General features: G+C 32.7%; 1 protein-coding gene across 2 annotated transcripts in view; it reads left to right on the plus strand.

The window, feature by feature from the left end:
* Window positions 1-14519, plus strand: part of LOC145333487 (uncharacterized) — a 110459-nt gene extending 95940 nt beyond the window's left edge. Inside the window, exons 32-49 of one of the 2 annotated variants that reach the window (XM_080178639.1) lie at window positions 79-180; window positions 525-673; window positions 986-1062; window positions 1659-1702; window positions 5335-5450; window positions 5858-5995; window positions 7538-7605; window positions 8108-8179; window positions 8606-8686; window positions 9014-9162; window positions 9712-9764; window positions 10082-10178; window positions 10330-10494; window positions 10634-11214; window positions 11357-11448; window positions 12734-12819; window positions 13228-13289; window positions 13474-14519. In XM_080178639.1, the coding sequence (XP_080034765.1) occupies window positions 79-180; window positions 525-673; window positions 986-1062; window positions 1659-1702; window positions 5335-5450; window positions 5858-5995; window positions 7538-7605; window positions 8108-8179; window positions 8606-8686; window positions 9014-9162; window positions 9712-9764; window positions 10082-10178; window positions 10330-10494; window positions 10634-11214; window positions 11357-11448; window positions 12734-12819; window positions 13228-13289; window positions 13474-13867 (2526 nt within the window). In that variant the 3' untranslated portion in view covers window positions 13868-14519. The remainder of the gene's footprint in view (window positions 1-78; window positions 181-524; window positions 674-985; window positions 1063-1658; window positions 1703-5334; window positions 5451-5857; window positions 5996-7537; window positions 7606-8107; window positions 8180-8605; window positions 8687-9013; window positions 9163-9711; window positions 9765-10081; window positions 10179-10329; window positions 10495-10633; window positions 11215-11356; window positions 11449-12733; window positions 12820-13227; window positions 13290-13473) is intronic. The other variant, XM_080178640.1, reaches the window with a different exon arrangement.
* The last annotated feature ends 245 nt before the right edge of the window (window positions 14520-14764 follow it).

Below are 14764 nucleotides of genomic sequence, written 5' to 3' on the forward strand. Positions count from 1 at the left end.
TTTTTTTTTATTTATCGCCTTTTATAGGCACCAAAAATAGTTACAAAAATTGGTTTAATAATTAAAATGTTAATTTAGGTGTTTACAGTATTTATCCTACCACTGAACTCCTGTTGTAATCCGTTTCTGTATGCCATTCTTACTAAACAGTTCAAGAAGGACTGTGTCATGATTTGCAAGGTTACATTTTTTAACTTATTATTTGTTTCAATTTTTACATGCGCATTTTTTTGTACAAGTTAAAATTATTTCTTTTTATTAGATTCAAAGAAATCTAAATCTGATTGAGACTCGTTACATTTTATATTATATAGGCACTAAAGTAAAAAATAGAGGGAGAATGGTTAAAACTAACTGCATGTGCCCACCAAGTGGACCCTGTGCCGACTTTCAAATATATAAAAATCAGCCAAAAGCGTCGGGAACACTGCCGAGTCGCTACAAAATAGCAGAAAGCAATTTGCTAGCATACAAGAAAAAGGTATCCAGAAAGTTGCATCAATACTTATACATTTATTATATAGGCAATTGAAGAATCTCGTGTTACCCGTGGCATCGGCAGATGTAGGCATTCAAGCAACTTCAGCAACCGCCAAACTCCGGCGAATACGAACAGTGTTAATAGTGGCAGTGGCAGCGGGGTGTCCCACTCCAAGAACTCGATGCACTGCAGGTTGTTGAGATTTATTTAATGGGATATGGCCTTTAAAATTTTGCCTACAAAATTCCAACCTTCAAATTTACAAAAAAAAAATAATTTTGTTACAGTTCTTATTTTCTTTCCAGAGGGCGCCTAAATCTATCATTCAAGAATTTTGAATTGTAGACAAATTTTCTGGGCATCATGTGGTCTAATTGATACTGATGTAACAGTAATTCATTTGCATTTAAAAACTTATTTCTACTCAATTGCTCAAAATTCGGTATTTAAAGAAAAAAAATTTGCAGAAACTTACAACAACAAAAAATTAACCTTTGTTTTTAGCTGTAACCAGAAGAAAGCAAGCAAATTCGCCGGAATCTGGCCAATTAACAAACTTAAATTCCTACTGTGTGGAATCAAGGAAATTATGGATTATTTGCATGAAAACCTTCCATTTCTACTCAAATTGGACCCTTTACTGTAACCTTAATCCTCAACAAACAGTTTTTACTTACTTGCTTACTTACAATGCTTAGGTTAGGTTATGTTATGTTGTTTAAGACTTTTCCCTGTACGAAAACTCGATTTTACTAAAAAAAACTAGATTTTATTACAAGATTGTGTGTAGAATAAAGCTGTCAAACGGCTTTGTCATATCTGAAAACAAAATATTTATTTTATCGAATACTGTACAAAATATAAACTATTATTCACCAAAGCTTACACAAAGAACACAGTCAAAAGCATTTTACATATCATAAAAATTTATATTTTCTCTTTAAACTGTACAAAAAGAATAGGTATTACACTAAAATTTACAAAAACATAGACTTTAATTGAAAGTCCTTTATTTTCTAAGCCAACATTGTTTTGTATATCCCTAGATCTATCAAATACATTAAATTTAATCGATCGTCTTACAAACAAAACTATTTTTGGCTCAAAGTTAATTGAGGTACTGAGTCAAAAGCTCTTGAGATATCAGAAAAACATGATTTAATCTGTAATTGAACTTAGGACGGGCAAGAACATAATTCCCAAACTGATTGGAGTTGTCAGGTCAGTACCTTATCTTTTTAGCAGGGATTGGGACTAAATACAATAAAAGGGATCAATATAATTTATTTTTGTGTATCGGAGCTTATTTAAGATTCAAAACTTTATGCACTACAAAAATACCTTGCAATTTTTTAACTGTATTCTTAAAATTCATTTCTAAATGTAGCACAAAAATTTCTATTCATAACAGTTTTACATTAAACACTTCTTTTATATATCACAAGAGGCTTTAGGTGCTCTGTCTAAGGGTTAATATGGAGGCAAAAAAAATAGACTAAAACAATTCCGATGATTGAGAATAAAAAAAGTAGCCTGAAACCATCCCGAGACCTTTGTGAAGCTTACCTAGAATGTAGAACTCAATCAGATCTGCAGATATATAAATCTTCTGACAAAAAAAACTTACTACTTTACACAATAGGATTGAAAAAATCAGTGTTCTTTTTTCTTTATCAGCATACTGAGAAAACCAAAATGAAGAAAAACTTTACAAATTTTATTTATACATATAAAATCAAATGAAAAGGGCTAAATAGTTTTCTTAAGTTACAATATTTACAAATCACATATTAAGATCAGGTTAACTACTTCAATTATAATATGGAATTAAACTTATTATATTTCAAATAAAAGTTAAGGACTCTAAGTGCAAAATTATTCAAATCTAACAAGCATAAAATTTGAAAAATTACTCCCATAAAAATGTTAAAAAGTGTTGTTTTATGCATATTACATAGGTTTAAAAGCTTTTTATCTCCTTTATTGTGTTTTTTTTTAACATTTTACTTCTTTAGCTTTCATACAAATGTTTATATTTTAAAAGTTCTATAGCAGCTTCTTAGTTAAAAACTTACAATTTTCTTTCTAAAATATTTGTTTCCTTGGTGTTACTGCAAATATTATGGACAAAAACATACTTGTTTGATGTACCTCTTCCAATCTCCTCTTGAAATATACAGAGAGCGAGTGACGTTGAATATTGCAGGGCTCGGCAGCCGCGCCTAAGACTCATGTAAGTCTCAGGGATACCAACCTTTCAGCTGGAAGTACAAACCTGATCACAATATGGCAATCCCTCTATTCAAAAACATTTTCAAGGAGCCAAAACGAGTTGAAATTTGAGGCTTCATCGCAGCTGACAAGCTATAAAATATTGAATTATTGATTTCTTTTCCCCAATACAAACTACCCAAATTTAAAATTATGGGAAAGATCGATTGATCACCTACTGTTCTTTACCTGCATTCCTTGATAGCCAGAGGGGGGGGGGGAGAGAGATTAGATAATTGACTTGATAATATACTGCTTCCCAAAGATTATAAACTCGTTCTAACATTTATAAGACTAAAAACCATTAATCTTTATTGAGTTTTACAAAGTAATTGTCAAAACAAGGGGATAGTTTGTTTATCATAATTAGGAGTTGATAAATTAATTATTAAGTTAGTATCTATTATCTAGTCCCTGCTATTATCCTATTCCTGCATCCCTTGAAATAAGCAGACAAATTGAATTACCAAGACGAGAGAAGAAAAGAAAATATTTAACAAAATATTTTCAAGCTCACATAATGTGTTTTTACTTTGAAAGAGAGGGAACAATGGGCTGTTTATTTCACTAGTCCCCAAAATTTTTACTGTAACGTTTTCTTATTCGTTGGTTTAACAACTCTGGGGACTTTTATTGAATTTTTATTGGTTGTTTTATTAGGTTGAGGGTTCAAACGTTTCAACTACTAATTTTTAACTACAGAATTTGAGGTTGAATTTTATGTTTCATCACTGGGAATGTACATTAATTTATCGGCCATTGTCTTATCAATTTAGATCCCTGGATTTTACTAAATACAATGAACGAAGACAAATATATAGCACTTCTGGAATTTAAATTTTGTGATCCAAAATTGTCTGTACTATGATTTTTGTAAATATTGAAGGATCTCGCTAACTGCTAAACCGATCGGGTTCTTCTAAACAATGTAGCTTCTTATAGGTCCCGGGGGTTTTGGGGTACCACCACCCTCCCAGGAGAAATCACAAAAAAAAATCGAAAATTTTGAATATTCGTAGAGGCTTGAACGCAACATAGAAATCGCACATTTTTTTACTTTTTGGTTTAAAATTGGCCGTTGGAATTAAACTACTCTTTTCTTAAGTTCCCCTAGAGGCCTCTAGTTTGCATTAAAGTAATCAAGAATATAATTTCTACTTTTATCCTTATGAGTTCAACTATTCATAGCTAACTTATCATAGATTTTGTCATATGCCTTACACTACACTAGAAATAAATTTTTTTACACGATATAGTTTACTCTGGAAAAGCTTTATCTTAAGAGATGATTTCATTTATAGCTGACTCATTATGCGAACGAAATAAGAATTATTCCCTTTCCTACCAAAATCTATTCACAATGTAAACCAATGACATATTTGGAATGTACCTATTCTCCTATTGACTGATTTCAAGAGTATGTCTCTATATTATCTCTATTATTTTAGTAAACATTAAACTTTAAGACCAGACAATTAATAGTTGCGGACTTTCAAAGGAATTAAGTTTAAATTTAGTTCTATTAAAGCCTTTAAGAAGATTAACTACTGTAACATGTAACAGGATGTTTGTTTGTAAGTATATAACGGTTAATGTAACTTTTTCTGGGAAGTCAATTATTGTTTCAAAGTAACCTATAGGATATATGACAAAGAAGGGAGGGCTCTGGAGGGTGGGTAGTTTGAAAGTTACATATTTTGATATAAAATATAAAAATTTAATTTTTAAATCTATTTACTTTTTCTATATTCTTTTTACAGATCTTCAAAATAGCCTAAAACCTGGTAATTACACAAACATAGAAGAGAAACATCGTATTACTCTAGTATTTATGATACATGTCTCATATTCATGATTTTTCAGAAAACTTTTTCTTTATTAGTTTAAAAGACTGTTTCTAAAACTTTACTTTTTGTTATGTGAAAAAACTTTTTTGGTGTTTTTGTTATAAAGCCAAAATAAATATTAAAGACAAGCCATCGTCAAAAATAACAATAACTTTAAACTTGAATAATGTTTTTATACACTCCTACCATACTATACCAAAACTAGATAAAAATCTTCCCTTAACTAGTATAGAGAATAAACAAGTCAATTGAAAAAGGCCGAAAAGGCAATCTTCAGAACATGGAGAAATTCAACGATACTTTTGAATTTCACCCTGTTTGTTAAAACACCTAATTTTTGGTTTTAGTTAACTTTGCTATTTCTTTTACTTCGTTATGGCAAAAACTTTTCTGATGAGGCATTTTTATATACATTTTGAATGTATTTTGTTGTGACAGTGTGAGCTTTAGTCAAAAAAAAGTCAGATAACACAAGCGATTGAAAGTAACATATTTTTTCGAAAAAAAATGTAAGACACCGAAAGTGGATTTCACATAAAGTTCCTGTTGAGCAATAATATCCTCCCCCCCCCCCCTTCCACTTATTTTTTTATTAATTGAATAGAAGGGACGGGGGAGAATTTTTTTCTTGTGCCTAACCACTGCAGGGTGTCCTAATTTAATACCAAATATATTGTATAACCTGACCTAACCTTACCAAAAAAATATCCAAACAAACAAAAAAAACTTATTTAGATTGCTGAAATTCAGAACAAGCAGCAGAAGACCAAGCGTCACGCGTCTGTCAGCAGCGATAACTTTAGCAGCTCTAGGTCTGACAGTTGGAAACAAGGACACTGTATGCCATTAAGGTAACTATTTTAAAAACATGTTAGAATTGCCATATCGATTTTAAACTTGGCATGATGATTACTATAACAGTTAGAAGCGATTTAGGAAGCGTAGCAATTCTATTTATAATCGTTACCAGAAAGTCCGTAGTATGTTGCCATCCTTGTTATATTTATCTAACTGCTAAATTAGTTTTCTAGATAATTCATCAAAACCTTATATGATATTTTAATTTTATAGCAATTTGCCAATTCGTTATCCATGATTTTACTATGCATCCATCTATCTATCTACACTACATCTATATATAACAACTATCCATTCATCCTATCACATTTTCATACATCTTTATAATTATCTATAAATCAAACTTATTATCTATCAATATATCTATCCCCCTTTCAATTAATCCAACTATCTATAACAGGTTCCTGGAAAGGCCCCGCAGACGCAACAGCTGGACAGTGACCCGTAAACCCAGCCAGGACTCGAACCTGTCCAACTCGAGGAATGACTCGGCTGGCAGCAACTCTACACAGTCAACTAATACATGGAGACTTTCAAGGTATATACGTCCAACATTAAATTATACAGAGTAGTTTTGCTTAATTTGATGTTTAAATAGTAATCCTTTTACGTGCCCAACTTTCTTAGTAAATATTTGTTTGATATTTTACTTTAGCTGACAAAATAGTGATGGTTTAATGTGCCTAACTCTTTTAGTAAATATTTATTTAATATTGTACACTAGACTTCCCAAATATAAGAGGTTTCATTTGCCCAACTTTGTTTGATAATGTACACTAACTTCCTAAATAGCAATGGTTTCATTTGCCCAACTTTCTTGGTAAATATTTGTTTGATATTGTACACTAGCTGCCAAAATAGTAATTGCCACAATCTTCAACAATTATTTCAGTTTTATGTACAGCTTGAATGTTGTTTAAAATCTCTTTAACAGCAAGACTTATACAATCTAAGAGTTATTATAATCTAAAACCTTTTTTCTTTCTAATACTGGCAATGCTCATACAATTGGCAGAAGAATAATTTGCCGTCAATTGTAAATGGCTTTCTTGGACTTTAGATGCATACATATTGAATAGAACATGGTAGACAATGATTTTAGTTTAGTATAAAAAATCTATATGTATATGAAAATATTCGGATGTAGTGTAGTTCACGGTAAAGTATTCCTGGTAACGATTATCTCCAAAAATCTATTAACTTTAAAAGCTGCTAACGGCCAAACAGTGAAACATATAGATTATGCTTGCAAAAAATTGTAACCAACAAAAGAAGGCCTACAAAGAATCTGGAATTGTCATTGCTCAATAATGCACAATTATCTCGCAGTGCATATAAATGCGCGAAAAAGGCTTATTTTATGTGATTTTTCTTTAGTGAAGCCTTTTCTGTACATCATTGGATCTTGGCTATTTCGTCTAAAGTTAATAAAGTTAAAGAGCCAAATATTCAACTTTGGTAATCTCCTAAATTATTAAGTTTGGCAGCAAATCCTATTTTCATAATTAGAAGTCTAACTAAACTAACTATGGGAAAATCCTGCAATTCTCCTTTGCGCCACTTCAGCACCCCTGTCTTCTCTTACGTTCTGCCTTTTTACGATCTATTCTTGTCAATAACATGGCGGTAAGGACTGCTCAAACAAGTTTCTCAAAAAAATTGCTGTCTGTTTCAAAAAGATTATACAAAGAGTAATAAAAAGAAATACAATTGTTCTATGGGAATTTTATCGCATAAAGTAGTATGATGTTTATCCATCTTTCTGTAAAACTTAGTAATTTACTATTAGTAACAGAATGCATAGATTTGCCATACCATTTTCAAAGCAATAAAATTTTGTTTTCATAATTTATAAATTTATAGCTATCAGGGATCTTAAGGAATATGCAAGTGGACAAAAAATTAATAAATATTACCCCTTTTTGTGTTTATAATTATTCGTTGAAATGTAAATATTTTGGAATCAAACAAAGTGTTTACCCACGAATAAGATATCGTGGTAATAAAACTTTGGGTACAAGTGTAATTTACAGTACAAAGACCCCTCTCTATATCTTTATAACTCACTTTCTGTATGTAGGTCCAGTGTATCAAGTGACATGTCCAATTCTCTGGCAAGAACTGGCTCTGGCTATAGCGAACATTCAGGTATAAAAAACAGCTGATTTTCCACTGATTTTGTCAATGGATTTATAATTACTTGGATCTTACACCAGATTTTCATGTTCTATAATAAAATGAACATTTTAGCTGGCTAAAAAAATCTCCATTCCCTCCCCCCTCCTATTGGAAAAACGGCCCGACCATTAAATTGCAATCTGAATTGACGACAATTTTCCCCTGTCCTAATATCCACGTATATTCTACAACCATTCTTATGTTATGTGTTATGAAATACAGTTAGTGATTCGAAAGAAAGTGCACAGAGATTTTAATGGAGGTAGATAGGGGGAAGGGAGAGGTGTCCACTTCGAAGATCTTACTGGAGTTTTTAAAAATAAAAACCGTGCAAAACAAGTTTTAACTAAATCTTAGACCTCATAAGGTTTATTTAAGGGTTAAATGCAAAATAAGGATCCATAGCTGTTTAATTCTTACCCCTTCTATACACGAAAAACATAAAATCATTCTATTTTTGTTTTTTATTTAGAGGCTGGAACCAAATTTGGAGCACTGGCAAGAGCACAAGGACTATACAGACAAAATACTGGGAATATGAAAGGTAACACAATGCAATGTATATGTAGTTTATGTATGTCTACTTTGTATTTCTTAAATGTTCACATTAATAAGAGTTAGGATAAGTGAACTCATCTTTTGAGAAAAAAAATACATCCTTTAGATATCTTAAAATTTTAGCATTTTATAGTATAAGACAATGCACGATAAATTTATGTTCATTCCAATAATGAATAAGATCATAACTTATGTAAATTTAGATTGTTTGAACACTGCTATTTCAAACCTGTCAGTCAAGATTTAATAAATGTGTCAAATAATAAGTGTTTAAACCAATGAATGACAGCACAAATAATAAAAAAAACTTTGGAACTAGTATTATTTTCAGTCCAATATCTCCTCCCTCTATGGTATTTTGCCAGTTCCCAACCTTACTTTTTAATCATTTGTATTTAAATTTTCTTTTCAGTAATGGGAGGAAGGGGAGGAATAGTTCGTGGAGTTGGACCAGGAGCCAGAGGTGGACTTACTCATGTCAATGGAGTTTCAGGTTTGTTGATCTTACAAATTTTGGCCTGCATATTAGATAAAGTAGTAAGATTTTTTGTCTCAATTTCTTGGTCTGGAGTGGTTATATCTTTCCGTTAAGCTTTATAATGTTCAATGGATGGCAATAGGCTATTTTCTTGACCTTCCTAGATGCAACTGGTGAATGAGTGTAAAAGGCAATGGTTTTGAATATTGCAGACTGCTATATAAAGACTTTTTTGTTTCAAAATTATTTTTTTTTGTACTGAAAACAAATAATTCTAAATATATACATTTTTCAATATTTTGACCCTAATTTGTATTTATTGGTAAATATATATCTTTCTAGGACAAGTTGGGTCTGTTACAGGTGCCATGGGGCGTGGTGGGGGCCACCCTTCCTCTATTCTGGTGAGGGGTAAACCCAGGCTGATCCGACAGGTTGCCATTCAAGATGAGATGCCATCAGGCTCCAGCATTAAGAGCGTGTCCTTCCAGGTAAAATTTAGGAACTAAGTCGAATTTGTCAATTTCTTCATAGTGCTTATAAAAAAGGGGACAAATTACAAAAAAAAACTTTTCACCGAAACATTCCGAATAACGTCATATCAGAATAATGTACTATAAACAGCTCCTTTATTTCTAGTATTAAACATTTGAAAATACATATTTCTCGAGGTTTTTCTGGGTCTACGCTTAAAGGATTAAGGATTTTTTATCCTAATCTAAATAAAGATATAGTTTTAAATCAAAGTTTCCTTAGGCATAAATACTGTTAAACGTTTTAAATTGAATGTTAAAACTAAATGGCTGGATGAAATTCAGAGAAATAAGGGACAATGGGCTGTTTATTATACTAGTCTCCAAAGTTTTATGATAACGTATTTTTATTTGTTGGCGTATTTATTGAGATGAGTGTCCAAACGTTTCAACCACTAATTCCAATCTATAGTAGAGATAATTTTTGTGTATCAAAATGCGTGAAGTACGTTAATCTATTGGCCATTGTCTTATCCCTACAGGTCCCTAACCTAAATTTGTATCTAGGATGGTAGCAGAGCTGGAGATACTTGCCCTGTACACCAAGAACAATACTCCAGGTACATTTTGCATTTCAAGTATGGCTTCAAAACAGAATGATATCCGCTGGATTAGAACCGGTTTACACCCATACAGATATATCATGTATAGCATCGTATTACAGACAATTTTCAACAAAGATAAACGCTAGTCTTTCTTCATATATTTCTGTTTAAGGAAGATTAAATGTTTAAAATAAAATGCTTGGACGTCCCTGTTTTAGAAGTTAAATTTTTTAAACCTAGCAAATTCCTAACCATGTTTAGGTTACAAAAGCTTATCAGAAATATATAGTTATTATAGTTATGTATACCTACTTATTGTTTAATATGTGTAGGTATCGAACCCTGTACTCAAAGCTGACAGAAAACAGCCAGGAGGAAGCAGCTGAAGAAAATAGCAGCCAGGCGGCTGCAGCTGCTAGTGATAATGAGGTAGGTTGCTGGATTAAGCGTTTTATGTAACTCAAAAAAATTAAAGACTAGCAGATGAATAATCATATAATTTTGCTTCAGTAAGACTGCATTCTTTTTTAAATCTTAAGGTAATCTCAAAATAATATTTACAATTTTAATTTAATTTAAGGTTGATGAAACGAGTCATCTAATAACCACCCACCCGCAGCAGCACACAAACAGCTGTCAATCAGCTGGTCCCACACAAATGGCGGGAAATGGCATTGCAAACCCACTATCCAATTATCCAGATGAGAGCAGCTGTAACGCCAGCGGTATTCATTGTCCTTTACAGGTATATATTTCTGTCAATATTTCTGGGGTTGGGTGTTTTCGTTTCCCCAAAATCTTCAACTAACATTTATTTATAAATTACTTAAATTACAAATGAAATATATCTTAAAGTTTTCTACATATACATTTGTTACTTTTAGGTTTCAGAATTACAACCCCCACCCCTAAGTACAAATCAAGATGGCATCCAAAAGAGCAGTTCTGGTGACGTCACTAGGAACAGCCAGAGCTATGGTGGTGATGAATTAGGTGAACCACTGTTAAGGACAGACAACACTAGTAGTGAGCCAAATTGTAATGTGATACAACAAGGACAGGGCGTAATTGTACCCAGTATAGCCATTCTAAATCCTCCAGACATAACAACAACAAACAACAACTCCCCACACACCCAACAGACAAACAGCCAGCAAAATTATCATTTATCCCGGGTTGATGATGATAAAAATTCGTACTCCCCTTCGGAGAGTAGGAACAGTGTTCCATCTCAGTTTTACCACCAAAATTCACTTTCCTCCAACCCATTGCAACGCCCACCCACCCTTTCGTCGCCAAGCAGTGAAAATGGTGCACTGTGGGGAGGGCAGGGACGCCCCGTGTATTCATTCAGTCAGCCCCACTCTCCATCCTCTCCTCCGGGAGGATCCCCCCACTACCACCAACCCCCATTACTAGCCACAACTCCGTCCCAAGAAATGGTGGCTGGTTTGTCCGATGCTAGGTAGGGTGTACCAAAAACTCAATAAACCTATTTTGACCAAAACATTGTGGTTTTTAACTGATATGTCCATAAATATCTACATAAATAAAATGAAATTTAAGTAAATGGTATTTGAATTTTTTATACACCCTAATATGTACAGTGGCGGAAGGATAACAACGGTTGTGGATAGGCCAGGCACCCCCACACGAGGCGGGGGACGGACAGACAAATCCAGGAGAATATCTCTCGGCCCAGGAAATAAAATAAAGTCAATTTACTCTCCAGACATTTGTATTTTCTGTCATGATAGCATTAGGGTTTGTCTGTTTGTGTGTTTATAATGTTTGTTGGTTAAAATGTCTCTCTGTAAATCATTGTTTGGTTAATGTCTGTCTGTATGTTTGTTTATATACAGTTTATTTTCATATCTGTTTCAAATGATATATTTCTGTTTGTTTACATGAGTGTTTGTCTATTTTAAACTGTCTTTTTCATTTGTTCTGTATTTATGAATATGTCTGTTTACTTATACACAGATTGACTGTTTGTCTGTCTGTTAGTTTGTATGTTATGTTTGTCTGTCTATCTCATTGTCTCTCACTTCTTTCTTTTGCATTTATGACTTCTATCTCATACAATTTCTTCCTTTTTTCTATCTCTCTATATGATATATGTTTTCTCCCCCCCCCCCCCCCGCTCTATCTATCTAAATGTCTCTCTCTCTCTCATACAAACTCTTCTTTTTTATTCAATTGTAAACTATATTTTATGACTGCTACATTTTTTCTCTATTACTGTCTTTTTGACAATTTCTCTCTGTATAAAATATCTCTCTCTCTCTCTCTCTCTCTCTCTCTCTCTCTCTCTCTCTCTTTCTTTCTCTTTCTCTCTCTCTCTCTCTCTCTCTCTCTCTCTCTCTTTCTCTCTCTCTCTCTCTCTCTTTCTCTCTCTCTCTCTCTCTTTCTCTCTATCTCTCTCTTTCTCTCTCTCTTTCTCTCTCTCTTTCTCTCTCTCTCTCTCTCTTTCTATCTCTCTCTCTCTCTTTCTATCTCTCTCTCTCTCTCCATCTCTCTCTCTCTCTCTCTCTCTCTCTCTCTCTCTCTCTCTCTCTCTCTCTCTCTCTCTCCTATCCTCTCTCTTTTCTAATTCTTTATCCCTCTCAATATCTTTTTTAGTTTGTACTCTAACAAATGTAATGATTTATTTACTTATAAAGAGACAGGAACAAATATTATAAAAATTAAAAGTACATTTTCTAAATAAAGCAGGGACATGACAAAGGATAAATTGAAATATTTCCTTTAATTCTAAGTATATATTGTATTTTGAGGGGGGGGGGGAGGGCACACCCTAATATTACACAGTCTTTGTTTGGAAGTCTTGACTGTCTGTCCATATTTCTCCCTTTCTTCATTTGCCTGACATATCAGCTGTAATAACCTCATTTAACTTTCTTATTTATGATACAGTTTGTATATTGGCTCGACTCGAACCTAAAATCACTATCACTAAAATTGACTAATTTTAATTCATGAATCAGGTCCTCCCTCTCTAAGCCCACAAGGATTGCGTCCCCGCGGGGGAACAAATCACCTAACCGCTAGTCTAACGAACCTTCTTCAGGCACAGTTTTCAAGCTAAAATTTCTAACAAAATTTATTTGTTATATAATTATATTACATGAAAGTAGCAGCTAGTGCACCTACAATATGAGAGCTAATATCTAAAAATACACAGCCTTAAACCAAATAAACTCCATCAGTTCAGTAGTTTTAGACCAAATATTAAAAAAGAACAGAGAACTGATATACAGAGATATAAAACTGGGCAAATTTTATAAACTTTCTATATTCGAAATGGACACAATTGTACGAGAGTAGTTCAACAATAACATGCATATTCTTCAATCTTCATGTAAGGTTAGGGTTTGTGAGTTAATTGATCTTGATGAGATCAGAAAAAAAATGTATGCTGGGGTATTGATTTCTACAGTTCTTAAGGTTTTAAATTGGAAACTATGAAAATTGTCAGGAACCAATGTATGGTCCTCAGAAATGTACCTCAGAAAACGCCCTGCTAGCTCTTCAAGCCAAGTATGTATCAATTTCCAATACTTGTGTATTAACAAACATATATTTATAGCAAGCTTAAATAAAACAGCTTTAACCATATAAACAAAAAATGCTAGCTTAAAAAGTAGTCAGAAGTTGCATTTAATTTTCTCAGCCATAGGCAAACTTTTTTAAACTTTATCCTAAATTTTCATATTAATTGCAGGTATGGTTACAGTTTTAAATCTGCCATGGAGGGAGCGGGAATAAACACAGCCACAAACAGTGACACAAACATGGCGCCAAAATCAGCTGATTTATCGCCTATCAACCAATCAGCTGATGCCACGTCATCATTTGGCCGTACTGGTGAAAATTTTGAGCAATCAGGAGACGCCGCGTCATCATTACGTCACTCTGTTGGACAATTTAACCAATTAGGGTGTGGCACGTCATCATTACGCCATTCTGTGATTGGAGAGGAAGGCGCGGCACTCCTTGAGGATGATCACAGTTCTGAAGGTCTTTCAAGAATCAATGCAAATCAACAAAATTTACCCCAACGCCAACGGACATCTGAAAAGGATAAAAATGGTGAAAATGAAAAACTGCTGCCATAGTATTATTAAAGTTATCAGTTTTAGTCAATGTTTTTTAGAGATAAAGGGACAAGTGAATGAATTTAAATTATGTTCTCCTAATTTTTCACACAATGAAACATTTTCAACTAATAAAGATGAAACATAAAGGATATAATAAAGGTTATTTCACCCAATGAAAACTATTTTGCTCTCAAAATTTTCTGTAGTGAATTTATTATTTTCTTAAAACTATAAAATGTTTATTCTTTGTTGATATATTTACAGCAGTATCTAATATTTATTTTTAAATATGGCTATGTAATTTCTCTAGACTAATGTCTTTAATTAAGTTTTGAGTGCATTTCTTATCCTTTTATCTCTGTATTTTTTCTAGAGAACATGAATCTTGGTGATTATTTGTCTATGCCAAAGTGATATATCTGATATTTAATCTATGATTTGCGTTGCTACTCGACAAGTATTAATATGTGTTATACCTGTTAACTGTCAAAATTGTTAACATATAAACCAAAAAATATGTCTTTTAATTTTAGGTTTAAAAGGCGAAATAATAAAAAAAAAATTTGGGGAAGTCATATTTTTCTAGGGGTGATATGTTTTGAAAGGATGATGAAACCCTTCCCAAAAAATGCTTATAACCCTTCCTAGGACTTACGAGAAGCTATGTAGTAAAGGAGAACCATATCAGTTTAGTAGTTAGCGATATCCTTCGTTACAGACAGACATACATATATACTTTTAAGGATATCTTCAAGCTATAAATGAATTCTAAGGATTTTTAAGCATTAAAAAAGAGGGAAAATTACCTTAAAAGTCATATTTGACAACTAAATTTCTGCTACTTTTGATCAAAATCGTTTTTGTTATTATAAAGTATTTGAAATATGTATTAATCATAACTGTTATTTTATTTAT

Source organism: Acartia tonsa, chromosome 12 (assembly GCF_053477335.1).
Source record: "Acartia tonsa isolate MP-2025a chromosome 12, ASM5347733v1, whole genome shotgun sequence".
Taxonomy (NCBI): domain Eukaryota; kingdom Metazoa; phylum Arthropoda; class Copepoda; order Calanoida; family Acartiidae; genus Acartia; species Acartia tonsa.